General features: G+C 43.8%; 1 protein-coding gene across 1 annotated transcript in view; it reads left to right on the plus strand.

Moving 5' to 3' along the window:
• specc1la (sperm antigen with calponin homology and coiled-coil domains 1-like a) overlaps nt 1-15,881 on the plus strand; it is a 38,368-nt gene that overhangs the window by 12,543 nt on the left and 9,944 nt on the right. Inside the window, exons 2-11 of the mRNA XM_037777836.1 lie at nt 5,700-5,862; nt 5,953-6,091; nt 6,176-7,830; nt 8,261-8,468; nt 8,726-8,799; nt 12,942-13,117; nt 13,880-14,043; nt 14,168-14,289; nt 15,101-15,191; nt 15,748-15,837. Of these exons, the coding sequence (XP_037633764.1) occupies nt 5,737-5,862; nt 5,953-6,091; nt 6,176-7,830; nt 8,261-8,468; nt 8,726-8,799; nt 12,942-13,117; nt 13,880-14,043; nt 14,168-14,289; nt 15,101-15,191; nt 15,748-15,837 (2,845 nt within the window). The 5' untranslated portion in view covers nt 5,700-5,736. The remainder of the gene's footprint in view (nt 1-5,699; nt 5,863-5,952; nt 6,092-6,175; nt 7,831-8,260; nt 8,469-8,725; nt 8,800-12,941; nt 13,118-13,879; nt 14,044-14,167; nt 14,290-15,100; nt 15,192-15,747; nt 15,838-15,881) is intronic.

The following is a 15,881-nucleotide window of genomic DNA, read 5'->3' on the forward strand; positions in this document are numbered from 1 at the left end:
ACCTGGGAGTGTATTTATTCATCCAGCTTGGACATGAACTTTGATTCAAGGTGCACAGTTGTGATTCTGTGAAACTCATCCTGGATCTGAAAGACAAGTAACAAAACCAGCTTTAAAGCCTCAAACATTACAAGTGATCATCATTTTGATATCATTTATGACCTCCGTGTCTGCTGATTGTTTACCTTCTGGGTTAAATCATCTGACTGTACAGCATGTTAATATAAAGTTTTGGCTAGCATACAACAATCTTCAACAGCATCTATACTGGAAAAACAAAGTTCGGAAACTTGTGTTTGGTGGATTATTTCTCTGTTGTTACAATGCTAATGATCATTGTATTTTACATGGTTGGAAAGCCTGTTTATTTACCTTCGCAATGATGTCCAACTTGTAAGGATCATGCATTTGTGGGATGAGCAGCACAGCTGATGATGTAGGTAGCGCCCAAGAAAAATCTGCCAAAATGCTCCATCAATGGTAAACAGTGTATTCTCCTGTTGGTGTTGACTGTTGTTTTGAGTTGTTTGGTGGATTGGATGATTGAACTCTCTATCAGTAACAAGGAACAAACAAGACATATTGGCTATTTTATACTTTATTCATTTAATACACCGTCAGGAGCCTCAGTAGCGGTGGAAGATCCATACGCAGCCACAACAGCCTGGCACCTCCTCCTCATGCTGGTCACCAACCTGGTCACACGTTGCTGTGGGATGGCGTTCCATTCCTCAACCAGGATTCGTTGCAGGTCAGCCAGCGTGGTTGTGTTGGTCACTCTAACACGTACAGCACGCCCAAGCTGATCCCACAAGTGTTGAATTGGGTTGAGGTGTGGACTCTTGGAAGGCCGTTCCATTCTCTCTAATCCCACATTGTGGAGGTAGTCTGTGATAACCCTGGCTCTGTGGGGGCGAGCGTTGTCATCTTGGAGGATGAAGTTAGGTGCCAGATTGTGGAAATACGGGATCGCCACTGGCTGCAGAATCTCATCCCGATATCTCCCTGCATTGAGATGGCCTTCAATGATGACAAGCCTTGTTTTGCCAGTGAGGGAGATGCCGCCCCACACCATGACACTGCCCCCACCAAAAGCTGTTACTCCATCAGCATAGCGTTCTCCACGTCGTCTCCATACTTTGACCCTGCCATCCAACTTTCGCAGACAGACCTGGACTCATCACTGAACATGACATTCCCCCACATGTTCAGGTTCCATTGTCTGTGTTGTTGACACCAGCGCCAACGGGCCTGACGGTGAAGGGCAGTCATTGCAGGCTTCCTGGTAGCCTTATGAGAATACACTGTTTACCATTGGCAGAGCATTTTGGAACATTTTTTTTGGGCGCTACCCACATAATCAGCTGTGCTGCTCATCCCACAAATGCACGATCCTTACAAGTTGGACATCATTGTGAAGGTAAATAAACAAGCTTTTCAACGATGTAAAATACAATGCCAATTAGCATTGTAACAACAGAGAAATAATCCACCAAACACAAGTTTCCGAACTTTGTTTTTCCAGTTTATTTTCAACAGGATCAACACACTGGAATTGCTCCTTAAAATATATTCTTCTCTTAAAAGCCGTACCACGTGGACCACCTGTTCCAAGTGCTGTACTAATGGGATGGAAGTTGCACAACTGCTCTACCAAGTCAGTTATGATGGCATTTATTCATGACACATTTATTTAACTTTAATGTTGAATCAAGTATGTTTCTAATAACTGCAACAGATGCTGAAGACAAAAATGAACTTACGGTCTTCAACCAAAGAATCAATTATATTATATTATATTATTATATTATCATTATATTTCTATTATATTATAGATGCTTTCTGGCTTCAGCAAAAGTAAGCCAATTCTTTGAAGAACTAAGTCAGATGCACTTTCTTGTACACGGAAAACAATAGAGAGACCAGTAATCTGTAGAAGAGACGCAGCTCTGCAGTGGAGCGGAGCTGCTCACGCGGCAGCGTGGCTGCTCTAACCTGTTAACGTGGACGCAGAAATAAAAACCAACAGGTTCCGCCACGCACAGCTCACATCCTCAGTCTGTCCCAGCCGTAACTAGTTTACTGACCTCAAACCCACATTCACTAACGAGGCCCGGTGTAATCTGTCCGCATGAGCTGCAAACACTGTTTGAAAGTAACGTTACTACAACAGAGTAACAGTAAGAAGGGTCGGTTCGGTCCTACCATCTGAATCCTGCTGAGGCCTCATAGCACTGTGAACAGAGACATTAAACTGCGAGGCTCTGTGAATTAGTGATTAACAGCAGCCAGAACATGCACTAAACACAATAACGACCTGAGAGAGAGAGAAAGAGGAAATAACGCACTTTAAAAATGTAATGAGACAACCCTGATAAAACTACTCATATTTAGGCTACAAAAGCTGAAAAGTTTTTAACTGCTTTTAACAGTTTACTTGAGAAAACGAGATGTAGTAATATCACATGTCTCCTATAATGAATCACCTCTGAGAGCAGGAAGGTTGGTTCCTAATAGTACATTAACAGGTCTGGGGTCTGGCTACTTGCTGTGCATTAACAGGTCTGGGGTCTGGATAATTGCTGTGCATCAACAGGTCTGGGGTCTGGCTACTTGCTGGCGTTAGCTAGCTTGTTAATGTGGGGGGATGGCTGGAAGCTCCCATGAGAATTGGTAAAAGTAGATTAGCTGGTATTATGGTATAACGTTACACCTGGGAAAGTCACATGACATTGTGACACTGAGTCAGTCTGTTGTTCAGTCCTTAATGCCTTTAGTTGAATCAAAGATAAGGCAGACTGACTGTGACTACAGGCCTAGCTAAAGTTAACATTAGCTAGTTGGTTTTTGACTCACAGTGCAGTCAAGTTGGCATTTTTGGTAACTTGCAGTAACGTAAAACAATGTTAACCTGCTACAGCAACTTAGCAATAAATTGTTGGTTAATAACTATCAACAGTTAAACGGGTCTTAACTTTGTGAAAACGGTAAAATGGCGGTCCCTCAATGTGCGGCAGACAATGCTGGAGGTCCATGTGGCGCCAGATGCCATTGGGTGGAAGTGTAGTAAAGTAGTAAAACTAAAGACATCCCAATGAGTCAAATGTATTCATTTTCTGCATCTTTAATGTAACCGATAAAATACAATTAAATTCTACTCAGTGATTCACCGCTAATTTTATTCAAACAAAACTAAGTAAAATGCAATTAATAAATCATTCTAATTTGTTCAATTCAGCTCAATGTGATTCCAAACTACACAAAGTCTTTTTTTATTATGTATAAGCTACTATTATATATGAATTAAATATTAATTAACCCAAATACAGTTTTTACAGTTTAGGTCTGGGTAACATGTAGTGACAACTGTCCAGATATGAGAAAACACAGGTATGTCATAACATCACAGTTTTCAATAAGGGGAGGCCTGTGGGGATGTTAACCCACCAACAGACACTGACTGCTGCGGAAAGATGCATGCTATAAACTTAATATTATTCATTAATAATTCATATTAATATTCTAACCATGAACGGTCAAAGAGGTTGCAGACGTAAAGACAATATGCTACAAAGTCTACTCAGAAAGTTGAGTTTGTATCATAACCATGAGTCTGTTTCAGTGAATCAGATCTACCTCTCATACCTATCTACCACAGAGGTGGTTTGGTCATATGAATTAGGTAACTAGAGGCCAACGTTAACCTGACAGAAATAATAAGCCAAATAAATATTGTCTCAGCAGAAAAAAAAAGAATAACTTTGAGGACTCAAAGTGGAATATTTGGTACAGGATGACAGATTTAAAGGAACAGCTGAACCAAGGAAACACAGCTGAAATCTATTAGAAAAGTCTTAGTTTTTGAATAAAGGGCAGTAGCAAGTTCTTTTGGATTCTCTGGAAGATTCAGGGAAGAGAATAGAGGGGTTGACAATATGTGGCTCAGATGTAAGCTATCATGTGCAGATCTCTTCCTGCTCCCGCTCGATCTACATCCTAAATATTGAGTTCTCTTTATAGTGTGTATTTATTTAGTTCCGATTCAAGGAAAGGTTTCAGTCTGTGAATTGTCTAAACAGTTGTGCTCTGCTATAATACATTGTTCAGCTTCTCACAGTGGTTTCCTGCTGATATTTGATTATTTCTATTTCCATATCCAAACAACACACTTGTGCTCAGGAAAACAACCGACTCAGAGATAGATTGTAGTTGGGTTACCGATGTACAACAAATAACTTCAGCTCACTTTTTAATCCTCTCAAGAGCCTTAGTGCAAAAGAGCTCCAGGACATCCACATCTGTGCATAAGTACTTCCTCTTTGTCTCCAGCTGTGTCTCAAATCACTGTTCTTGCCATCGTGGCATCAGGTCAGGTTCTCTTCAGACCTGGATGCAACATGTGAACGGTACTGAATGGTGCTGAAGCCTCCTGTGTTTTATAGGAGCTTTTGGTATTTGGTTTCAGCACCATGTTCACTGCCAAATGAACTCTGTTTAATGGCAAATCATATGCAACAGATAACTCCAACATACTTATAGGGGCTTCATTTGAAATAGTTTGAGAGAATATTTTTGTATCACCTGTTATTAATTCAAGAGACTCCTTACAACAATGCAGCTCACCATATTATGCTCAACAATGTGCCCCCATTAAATTGTTCTTAGGAATCTTTTCTTGGTTGTTAGGTTGTTTAAATAGAGCAACAGTGATTGTGAACTGGTATGAGCACATCTCGCACGGACACTAAATGATTTCTTGGCAGGGCGAGATGATATTCAGTGCATCTGACTGGTTGCCCAGTAACAGACTAACAGACTCACAAAATGTGACTGTGTCTGTTTAAGCTTTCACTTCTGTGGAGGAATTTACTTTTCCTTTTTTGGCTCTGCTGATTATTCTAGTGCCTTGCCAGTGTGTGTCAGTGCTAACTAAGGAGTAGAGTGTTGGACAGCAGCAACCACCCTCACCGATTAAACCCGTATCATGTTGCAGCTAGTACACGAGAGCCATCTAGTGGGCTTAAAGCCTCTATTTCAGTGTCTACCATAGGCCCCATTCCAATCCGGCCCCTCCACCCTCCTTCTCCATGGTGGAGTGAACTCTGTTTGTAGTCACACTCACAGCTGGATGAAGCTCCTTCTTTGCACAACAGTGCAAATAATAATGCTGAAAAATAGGACCTATGCAAATAATATAAATGCATGCATTTATAAGAATGCAAGAATAGTGTAAAATAAGAATATTAGTTTAAATGTTCTGCATAAATAAATGCAGTGTCAATGCCGGAGTAAACCAGATTACTGCACAGCTGAATTACTGCACCAAATTAGTGCATTGTTAAGTCAGTATTGCACAGTTAAAAATATAATAAGTTATGGGGTATATATATATATATATAAGACAAATTATTTAAATAGCAAGTAAGTAAACTGTAAGATCTACATGAAGTAATTATTGTAGGGGTGGGGAGAATAAGCAATATCATCCACTACCTCCCAAACACCAACTATGTAGAATAAACTAGAGACAGAAACACGCTTTCTACGTGTGCTCCGCTATTCAATGTGGTCTAAGTGTTTTCTAGTGTTAAGGGAATAATAGCCTCTGTGGAAAGAATTACACTTCCATGGAAAACTGGAGCTGTCTTACGTATACCTCTGACATACATTACCTTTCCCCTGCCCTCCTCCGTGCACAGATTGAGCTGTAAATGTATCGGCATCAGAGCACTCAGTATGAAGAAGTCGGTCCGGCCAGCGGTGAGTAAGGTGAGCGGAGATCGTGGGAAGGCCGAGGCCACGGCTACCGCTGGGACTGGAAAGCCTGCAGCCAAGACTAGCACCACTGCACCTCTGTCTAAGGTGAGACTCATCACGGCATGGTCTAAATGACGCTTTGAATTCGATTTGATTGACTTGTTTGTAAGTGAATTAGTTTTTTTGTGCTTTCAGGTGAAAAGCAATGATGATCTTTTAGCAGCTATGGCCGGAGGGAATCCTGCATCAAGTAATGCAGTCAACAAGACCAAGAGGACTGCCTCCGTAGGGACTAGTGGCAGCAACCTCGACAGCAAGCCAAAGACGGCATTGGGTAATTTTCCATGCCTACATATATATTTTATCTTTAGTAATTTATTTCATTGAAAATTTAGATTGCTTTTTTCTCTCTTATCAGGTACTTCATCCAAGCGTACGACATCTTCGATTTCCAAGGAGCCAAATTCATCACGAGATCGTCTCCGAACATCCAGGACCTCAGCCAATAAGAAGCAGTTGGTATCAGGGAGTGTAGTGGGGGATGTAGCCTCAGGGAAGCGCTCTCGCAACCAGATCCTGGCAGAGTCTGATGGCCGTATGAGCAAGTCTAAATCAGACGGCCAGATCAGTGATAAGGTAGCTCTGGAGACCAAAGTGAAAGACCTGTTGGGTTTGGCTAAAAGCAAAGATGTGGAGATCCTCCACCTTCGCAGTGAGCTGAGGGACATGAGGGCCCAGCTTGGCTTGGGAGAGAAGGAAGCAGCGCAGCAGGAAGAAGCTGGCGAGGAGGAGGAAGAGGAGGAGGAGGAGGAGGAAAAGCCCCAGGTCTCAGCCATCACAGCAGCTGATGTGGAGTCCACTCTGATTCTCTTACAAGAGCAGAACCAGGCCATCAGAGAGGAGCTCAACCTGCTAAAGAGTGAGAATCGAATGCTAAAAGACCGACTCAATGCGCTGGGCTTCTCTCTGGAGCAGAGGCTGGATGCCTCTGACAAGCTGTTCAACTACGCCTCCCTGAGCCCGGACCTGGCAGTAGGCAGCGGGCAGAGTGATGGGGGAGGAACCGGGACACTGACCTCCTCAGTGGAAGGCTCCGCTCCCGGCTCCCTGGAGGATCTGCTCACAGGACACCAGCATGGAGGCTCAGCAGACAACCTCGACAGTGAATCTAGCGAGGTCTACCAGGCCGTCACCTCCAGTGATGATGCTCTGGACGCCCCCTCTGGAGCTTCCTCATCATCTGAATCGGAGTGCGCGCCGAGCAGGGCGCGCTCACGGAGGGGCAGCAGTGACAATGCCAGCGAGGTGTCAGTGGCCTGTCTGACAGAGCGCATCCACCAGATGGAGGAGAACCAGCACAGCACTGCTGAGGAGCTCCAGGCAACATTACAGGAGCTGGCTGACCTGCAGCAGATAACCCAGGAGCTGAACGGAGAGAACGAGCGGCTAGGTGAAGAGAAGGTGATCCTCATGGACTCCCTGTGCCAGCAGAGTGACAAGCTGGAGCTGTACGGTCGACAGATCGAGTACCTGCGTTCTCTGCTGGATGACCATCATATATCGTACGGACTAGAGGAGGACATCAAGAGTGGCCGCTACATGGAGCTGGAGCAGCGCTACGGAGACCTGGCAGACAATGCCCGCTTTGAGAGAGAACAGCTGCTGGGGGTTCAACAACACCTGTCTAACACTCTGAAGATGGCTGAACAGGACAACGCTGAGGCCCAAGAGATGATCGGAGCGTTGAAAGAGAGGAACCACCAGATGGAGCGCATCATGGAGTCAGAGAGACAGGGTCGAGCTGCCATGGGGGCCGCACTTGAAGAGTACAAGGCAGCAGTGAGCAATGACCAGGCGGAGCTGAGCCGCTGCAGAGCCCAGCTGGACCAGGAGAGGCAGAGGGTTGCCGAGCTGTACTCTCTTCACACCGCAGGGGACAAAAATGACATCTGCCAACTGCTGGAAGGAGTTCGTCTGGGGAAAGAAGAGGCGGAGGCCAAGGCGGCAAAGTTGCAGGAGGAGCTGGAACAAGCCCACAGTGAACTCACTCGGCTGCAGGAGGCTTTCAGTAAGGTTAGTTAAAAGGTCAAAGAGATTTTAGATGTAAAATCGGAGGCTATTACAGAGACAGTGTGTGTGGGGCATCAATGTCCTGAAGCCATAAGATGCTAAACTGATGTGTTTGACTTAAATGAAACTTTAACTCTGATAAGAGTTTTCAGGTCAAAATGAGTTCCTGTTTTATTGTCTATAGAGCAGAGCCAGATTTGACCTTGAACATGTCACAAATTCAGCAGTCAGGTTTCCAGAGTCTACCTTGTTAGTACCTCACTAATGTAACACTAGGCAAAGGATAACTGTGTACTTAACACACACTCACTGTACACAGTACATCTCTATGAATTACTGTATGACACTGCTGGAGCTTTGTTGCTCATTCGTCAGCCAATGACTTCATGGCTTGTTAATGATATAAAGGATGGCCCTCTTCCCGTGTGTGCAGCTGGACAGGGAATACAGAGACTTCCAGGAGCACGTGCAGCAGCAGATGGCCGAGCAGGAGCGCGTCCTGGAGAAGCAGCGCGTGGAGCTGCAGGAGAAAGACAGTGAAATCGCAGACATGAAGGAAACCATCTTTGAGCTGGAGGATGAGGTGGAGCAGCACCGAGCTCTTAAACTCCACGACAACCTCATCATCACAGACCTGGAGAGTAAGTTGTGTGGACACACGGAACAGTGTAAACTGGTTGCAATGGTCAGACTTTGACTGGCTAGTAGGTTTAAATACCCTCATGTTTACTTCAACAGGCAGCCAGTGATCATTCAGAGATCCTGCTGTGTGAAACCAAAACCAACATCCTGACATCAAGTGTTCATCAGACTTCCTCTAACTGTGAATCTTCAGGCCAACAGTAGTAAATATGTGTGTTATTAAGTTGGACCAACATCGATATACTTCCTATTTCAGACTCCGTGAAGAAGCTGCAGGACCATAAGCACGACATGGAGAGAGAGATTAAGATTCTTCATCGCAAACTGAGGGTAAGAGTGTTGACCAGGACAGACTGATGGTAAGAGTGTTGACCAGAGTGTTGACCAGGACAGACTGAGGGTAAGAATGTTTACCAGGACAGACTGAGGGTAAGAATGTTGACCAGGACAGACTGAGGGTAAGAGTGTTGAACAGGACAGACTGAGGGTAAGAATGTTGACCAGGACAGACTGAGGGTAAGAATGTTGACCAGGACAGACTGAGGGTAATAGTGTTGACCAGGACAGACTGAGGGTAAGAGTGTTGACCAGGACAGACTGAGGGTAAGAATGTTTACCAGGACAGACTGAGGGTAATAGTGTTGACCAGGACAGACTGAGGGTAAGAGTGTTGACCAGGACAGACTGAGGGTAAGAGTGTTGACCAGGGCAGACTGAGGGTAAGAGTGTTGACCAGGACAGACTGAGGGTAAGAATGTTGACCAGGGCAGACTGAGGGTAAGAATGTTGACCAGGGCAGACTGAGGTCAAATAATGTTGCATAAAGCTCTTTGTTTTAGATTGCTTTTAGTACACTAGGACAAAGGAAGACCGTAAACTAAAAATAAAATGCAGCAATTTTAGGCCAGTACTTAGCTAATAGTACATGTACAGTGCATCCGGAAAGTATTCACAGCGCTTCACTTTTTCCACATTTTGTTATGTTACAGTCTTATTCCAAAATGGATTAAATTCATTTTTTCCTCAAAATTCTACACACAATACCCCATAATGATAACGTGAAAAAAGTTTTTTTGACATTTTTGCAAATTTATTAAAAATAAAAAACGAAAAAATCACATGTACATAAGTATTCACAGCCTTTGCCATGACACTCAAAATTGAGCTCAGGTGCATCCTGTTTCCAGTGATTATCTTTGAGATGTTTCTATAACTTGATTGGAGTCCACCTTTGGTAAATTCAGTTGATTGGACATGATTTGGAAAGGCACACACCTGTCTATATAAGGTTCCACAGTTGACAGTGCATGTCAGAGCACAAACCAAGCCATGAAGTCCAAGGAATTGTCTGTAGACCTCCGAGACAGGATTGTATCAAGGCACAGATCTGGGGAAGGGTACAGAAAAATGTCTGCAGCATTGAAGGTCCACAAGAGCACAGTGGCCTCCATCATCCATAAATGGAAGAAGTTTGGAACCACCAGGACTCTTCCTAGAGCTGGCCGCCCGGCCAAACTGAGCGATCGGGGAAGAAGGGCCTCAGTCAGGGAGGTGACTAAGAACCCGATGGTCACTCTGACAGAGCTCCAGCGTTGCTCTGTGAAGAGAGGAGAACCTTCCAGAAGAACAACCATCTCTGCAGCACTCCACCAATCAGGCCTGTATGGTAGAGTGGCCAGACGGAAGCCACTCCTCAGTAAAAGGCACATGACAGCCTGCCTGGAGTTTGCCAAAAGTCACCTGAAGGACTCTCAGACCATGAGAAACAAAATTCTCTGGTCTGATGAAACAAAGATTGAACTCTTTGGCCTGAATGCCAAGCGTCATGTCTGGAGGAAACCAGGCACCGCTCATCACCTGGCCAATACCATCCCTACAGTAAAGCATGGAGGTGGCAGCGTCATGCTGTGGGGATGTTTTTTAGCGGCAGGAACTGGGAGACTAGTCAGGATCGAGGGAAAGATGAATGCAGCAATGTACAGAGACATCCTTGATGAAAACCTGCTCCAGAGCGCTCTGGACCTCAGACTGGGCCGAAGGTTCATCTTCCAACAGGACAATGACCCTAAGCACACAGCCAGGATAACAAAGGAGTGGCTTCGGGACAACTCTGTGAATGTCCTTGAGTGGCCCAGCCAGAGCCCAGACTTGAACCTGATTGAACATCTCTGGAGAGATCTGAAAATGGCTGTGCACCGACGCTCCCCATCCAACCAAAGAAAGAAGAATGGGAGAAACTGCCCAAAAATAGGTGTGCCAAGCTTGTAGCATCATACTCAAAAAGACTTGAGGCTGTAATTGCTGCCAAAGGTGCTTCAACAAAGTATTGAGCAAAGGCTGTGAATACTTACGTACATGTTACATTTTCGTTCTTTTTAATAAATTTGCAAAAATTTTAAACAAACTTTTTTCACTTTGTCATTATAGGGTATTGTGTGTAGAATTTTGAGGAAAAAATTAATTGAATCCATTTTGGAATAAGGCTGTAACATAACAAAATGTGGTAAAAGTAAAGCGCTGTGAATACTTTCCGGATGCACTGTATGTGCACACCGATTCAAATCACTGCAAAGAAGTATTTGCATTGGTTTCACAGGAGGACAGTGTAGTTTATATCTCAATTAGGGCTGCACAATTAATCCAAATTTTATTGAAATCGCAGTACAGCCTCCTGCAACTTTCAAATTGCAGGAGGCACAATATTTGTTAAAGGTGAAATGTGTGTCAAAATACCATTTTAAATGAAATATTGTTTTGCTGCAGAGACGTCCTGGCCTACTCATCATATTCTACAGACTTAAGAAAACATCTTTCCCCTCAAAAATCACACCACAATCACTTTAACATGTTTTTCAGTGAAAATGAGAATAATGATGTAAAACTGATAATTACCTCCAATATCGCAAATCATATCACAATTGCAATGTCAGTCAAAATAATCGCAATTAGATATTTTTGGGAAATTGTTCAGCCCTAATCTCAGTGATATATCATCTAACGTAAACAATTTTATTTTAAAGCTGCACTAATCAAAATGGATCAAGTGATTTTATGTGACAAACTCACACAGAATTACAGCCGCAAGTGGCAGTTCGCGGGTTCAAGCTTTTTTCGTTCAACAGAGGGAAGCAGCTGAATTGCTAAAATCAAAGCCGCGAGCAGCAGTGATCGGGTTTTGGGCTTCACAAAGCAGAATTTAATTTAATTCTGTATAAAGAAGGAGTGAGACCAATCACTCCCTTGTTTCATCATTACAATGTATGCAGCCTTTCTGTACTTGTACGCTCTAAGTCCCGCCAGTCATATTTCTTGGCATTTTGGGGACGTTTCAACAGGTTAATAAAAAATATCCATAAAGTTTGGTGATGCTGGGAAGAACTCCCATTGATTTGTGGTGAAATTTGCACCAGGCCCATGCAAATCTTTGGAACTGGTGGTTCCCCCTATGGAGTAATTTGTAAATATTTTTACACACATGGTTCAAAATTGTTATAAATCATCCTGTGAGTTTGGTATTGATTGGACAAACAATTTATGAAGTTTAGTCTGACTTGTAGCGCCCCCTAGTGGTCGATTTGAATTAAACTTTCAGGGGATGTTTCAGGTACTCCTATGAACATATCCTGCATTTGAGAGAATGGGCCCAACAGTTGTAGAATGAGGTCTATTGATATGCCAAGCCACGGCCATTTAAAGTTCATTGGTTAATATCTTCAACACGCAATGACATATCAACAAGCTTTTGATAACTTTGGATAAGCTTGGTCCAATAATGAGCCACAGAAAGTTTGGTAGCAATCGGACGTAGAGTTTAGGAGGAGATGTCAAAAATGTGTTTTTCCAAAAATTCAAAATGTTGGAAAATTTAGTGATGAAAATCGAGTGGATGGCTTGGTGCTGAGGTAGCGCTGTGTGTGTCGTCAGCATAGGAGTGGAAACTGAGACCATGGTGGCGGATAATCTGACCGAGGGAGAGCATGTAGATGGTGAAGAGGAGGGGTCCAAGCACAGAGCCTTGAGGCACACCTTGGTTGATTGGGGCTGGAGAGGAGCTGGAGTCACTGGTGGTGATGAACTGTTTTCTGTTGGAGAGATATGATTGCAACCATTCACTGGTTCACTTTCTCCGCTGTCATCGACCCGTCTCCAGACCCTGCGGGCAGGTGTTTTCAAAGCAGGCAGACAGAGTTGGCGACTAGCAGGTGAACATAGTGGAGCATTTAAGCCAAATATGTTTCTCAGGAGTTGGTGGAGACCAATGAAACACTAAAACTGTAAACTCTAAATGAATGCTTATGTTTCTCTGTGTCTGCTGGGTGTGTAGATAAGTGATGTTTGGGAGGTTTTCTATCAGATTTATAAGGTGATAATATGATGTTACGTCTTGTTGCCCCCAAGTGGCCAAAAATGATTAATACTGCTTTAATAAATAATGTTTCACTGTCTGCTGCTGTCTCACTGTGCGTGTGCAGGAGGAGTCGATGGAGTGGCGTCAGTTCCAGGCTGATCTACAGACAGCTGTCGTCATTGCTAATGACATCAAGTCCGAAGCACAGGAGGAGATTGGAGACCTGCGGCGGCGGCTGCTGGAAACCCAGGAGAAGAACGAGAAGCTGTGCAAGGAGCTGGACGAGGTCAAGAGTCGCAAGTAAGAGCCACAAGGAGACGTTAGGAAGAGCAACAGAGAGACGTTAGGAAGAGCTACAGAGCGACGTTAGGAAGAGCTCCAGAGAGACGTTAGGAAGAGTTCCAGGGAGACGTTAGGAAGAGCTCCAGAGAGACGTTAGGAAGCGCCACAGAGAGACGTTAGGAAGAGCTCCAGAGAGACGGTAGGAAAAGCTCTGTAGAGACATTAGGAAGAGCTCTGTAGAGACGTTAGGAAGAGCTCCAGAGAGACGTTAGGAAGAGCTCCGTAGAGACGTTAGGAAGAGCTCCAGAGAGACGTTAGGAAGAGCTCCAGAGAGACGTTAGGAAGAGCTCCGTAGAGACGTTAGGAAGAGCTCCAGAGAGACGTTAGGAAGAGCTCCAGAGAGACGTTAGGAAGCGCCACAGAGAGACGTTAGGAAGCACCACAGAGAGATGTTAGGAAGAGCTCCAGAGAGACGTTAGGAAGAGCTCCAGTGGTCACGCTGACATCATCTGTCTTGTGTTTGTGAACCAAAGGAGGGAAGATTTAACTTTGCTTATTTGATTAGGATTCTGGGTGGTCGGTAGCTGGCTTTAGATTAATTTATCTTGGATGAATCCCACAGTTAAATAAACGCCTTTACAGAAAAAATTAGTTATTTTCAATTACAATTTCACCATAATTGTTCCTACAACAGGATATTAACCCCGAATGAGAACCGTTGTGGAGACAGCATAGGAGCTGTGAGTGTACATACTGAGTGGTGTACTGTATGTTTGGCAGGCAGGACGAGGAGAGAGGCAGAGTGTATAACTACATGAATGCAGTGGAGAGGGACCTGGCTGCTCTCAGACAGGGGATGGGTCTGAGCCGGCGATCCTCCACCTCCTCAGAGCCCTCGCCCACCGTAAAAACACTCATCAAGAGCTTCGATAGTGCCTCACAAGGTACCACACAATCCCAATATGCTCCACCATGTTGCTGCTGGTTTTAATAATAATGTTTCTCATCAGGAGTGTATTTGGTCTAAACTGAGCTGTACGTATTGGTTCCTTTTCACTCTTAACTCAGGTCCACCTTCCAATGGTAGCGCCTCTGTGACTCCAACAGCCTCGGCCGCTCCGCTACCACGCACCCCCCTCAGCCCCAGTCCCATGAAGACTCCCCCAGCAGCTGCTGTTTCACCCATCCAGGTGAATATATATATATATATATATATATATATAATAATAATAATAATAATAATAATAATAATAATAATATATCCAGGTACAGGAGGAAAGGCTTGCTATGGTGTTACTTTACCATTTCACATGTTTTCTTGGTTAGTTAGGGACTGGGTGGTCTCTGGCTTCACTGGACAGCATTAAAAACCACGTAAGACAATTGATGAGGACAGACATTGAAAAGTTAGTATCAACAAGCAACACGATTTTAAAAGACATGCATATAGTAATATAAAAATAGAAATCATCAAATCTGGCTTGATGCATATAATTATTAGCACAAGTAAAGAAATAAAGGAGTAGAGTTGATAGTTGATTGGATAATGTGGTGAGAGTCTATAGAGAAGTTAGACTGGGGAAATGCCTCATGCTCATGTGAATTAGTATTGAATAAGATGGTACAATGAACACTGTTATAACTAACCATAATAAATCAAAACACTCATCATTTCCAGTTTGTTCCTGTCCTGTCTGGCTGTTTTTAATGTGCAAGGAAAAGAGATGTGTTCCAATGTTTGCTTAATTCTTTTAGTTGAAGATGCAGGGGATTAAAGGAACACTTTAATTATTAACAACAATTATTAACAATAACAATTATTACTTAATGCTGCAGCTCTTCTGAAAACTGCAAAATCACCAAATCTGGAGCTACTTGTTTTCCTTTGGACAGCGACAACTTGTTTTGCTGTTTAGAAGAGTTTCTTTTCTATGCTGTAGCCTTTATTCTTCTTGTGAACTCTGTAACACAGGAAGCTTTTATTGTTTGTGCTTATTTTAGAGACACTCCATCAGTGGCTCCATGTCAGCAGCCAAGCCGCTCTCCTCCCTGAGTGATAAGAGGCCCAGCTACACAGACATCACCATGCCAGGTGAGGCTTTTAAAGACACTCCATGCGCTGGATAACAAGGATTTCACAACTCGTACTCTCACAAATGGAGGTATGAGTTTGTAAAAGGGCAGAATGATGGGTCACACAGTGACTTTGTCGTCCACTACACCTCTGTCACAGTAAACTAGTGATTACCAGGAACCGGCCCCCCCTCTCTCATGAGAAACAACATGACTGTTTGTCCACAGAGGCCTGGAGTTGGGAGTTATCAGGTTTACTGTATGTTGACTTCATGTTTGAGTTCATCAAAACATTAGAGTGGATGATAAGAGGGGGATGATGAACCACCACGTACAGTTGGTTCTCACCAGTAATGACTTCAAGTGTTTTATGTGAACGTGCAGACTCGGCTGTAGCTCCCAATGTTCCGTTTATTTTTCTTTGATTTATTGTTTTCTTGCTGAGCGAGGCAGCCTCGTGCGCTCATAGGGGCTGGAATGTGGCTTTTGACTGACCCTGTTATCTGATTTCAGAGGAAGTCCCTTATAGAAAGACTCTTAATATATGTGATGTAAATCCTGTGATGCATCCACAGCTGATCACCTTCTCAGGGGAACCTCGGCCAGCCGGCCTCCGTCTGTTCTCCAGAGGGTCTCCAACATGGACTCCACCAAGACAATCTCAGGTTAGAGATGCTAGCTAAGTTATATGAACTTGTTTTAAACTAAG

This window comes from Sebastes umbrosus, chromosome 8 (genome assembly GCF_015220745.1).
Source record: "Sebastes umbrosus isolate fSebUmb1 chromosome 8, fSebUmb1.pri, whole genome shotgun sequence".
NCBI classification, from domain to species: Eukaryota; Metazoa; Chordata; class Actinopteri; order Perciformes; family Sebastidae; genus Sebastes; species Sebastes umbrosus.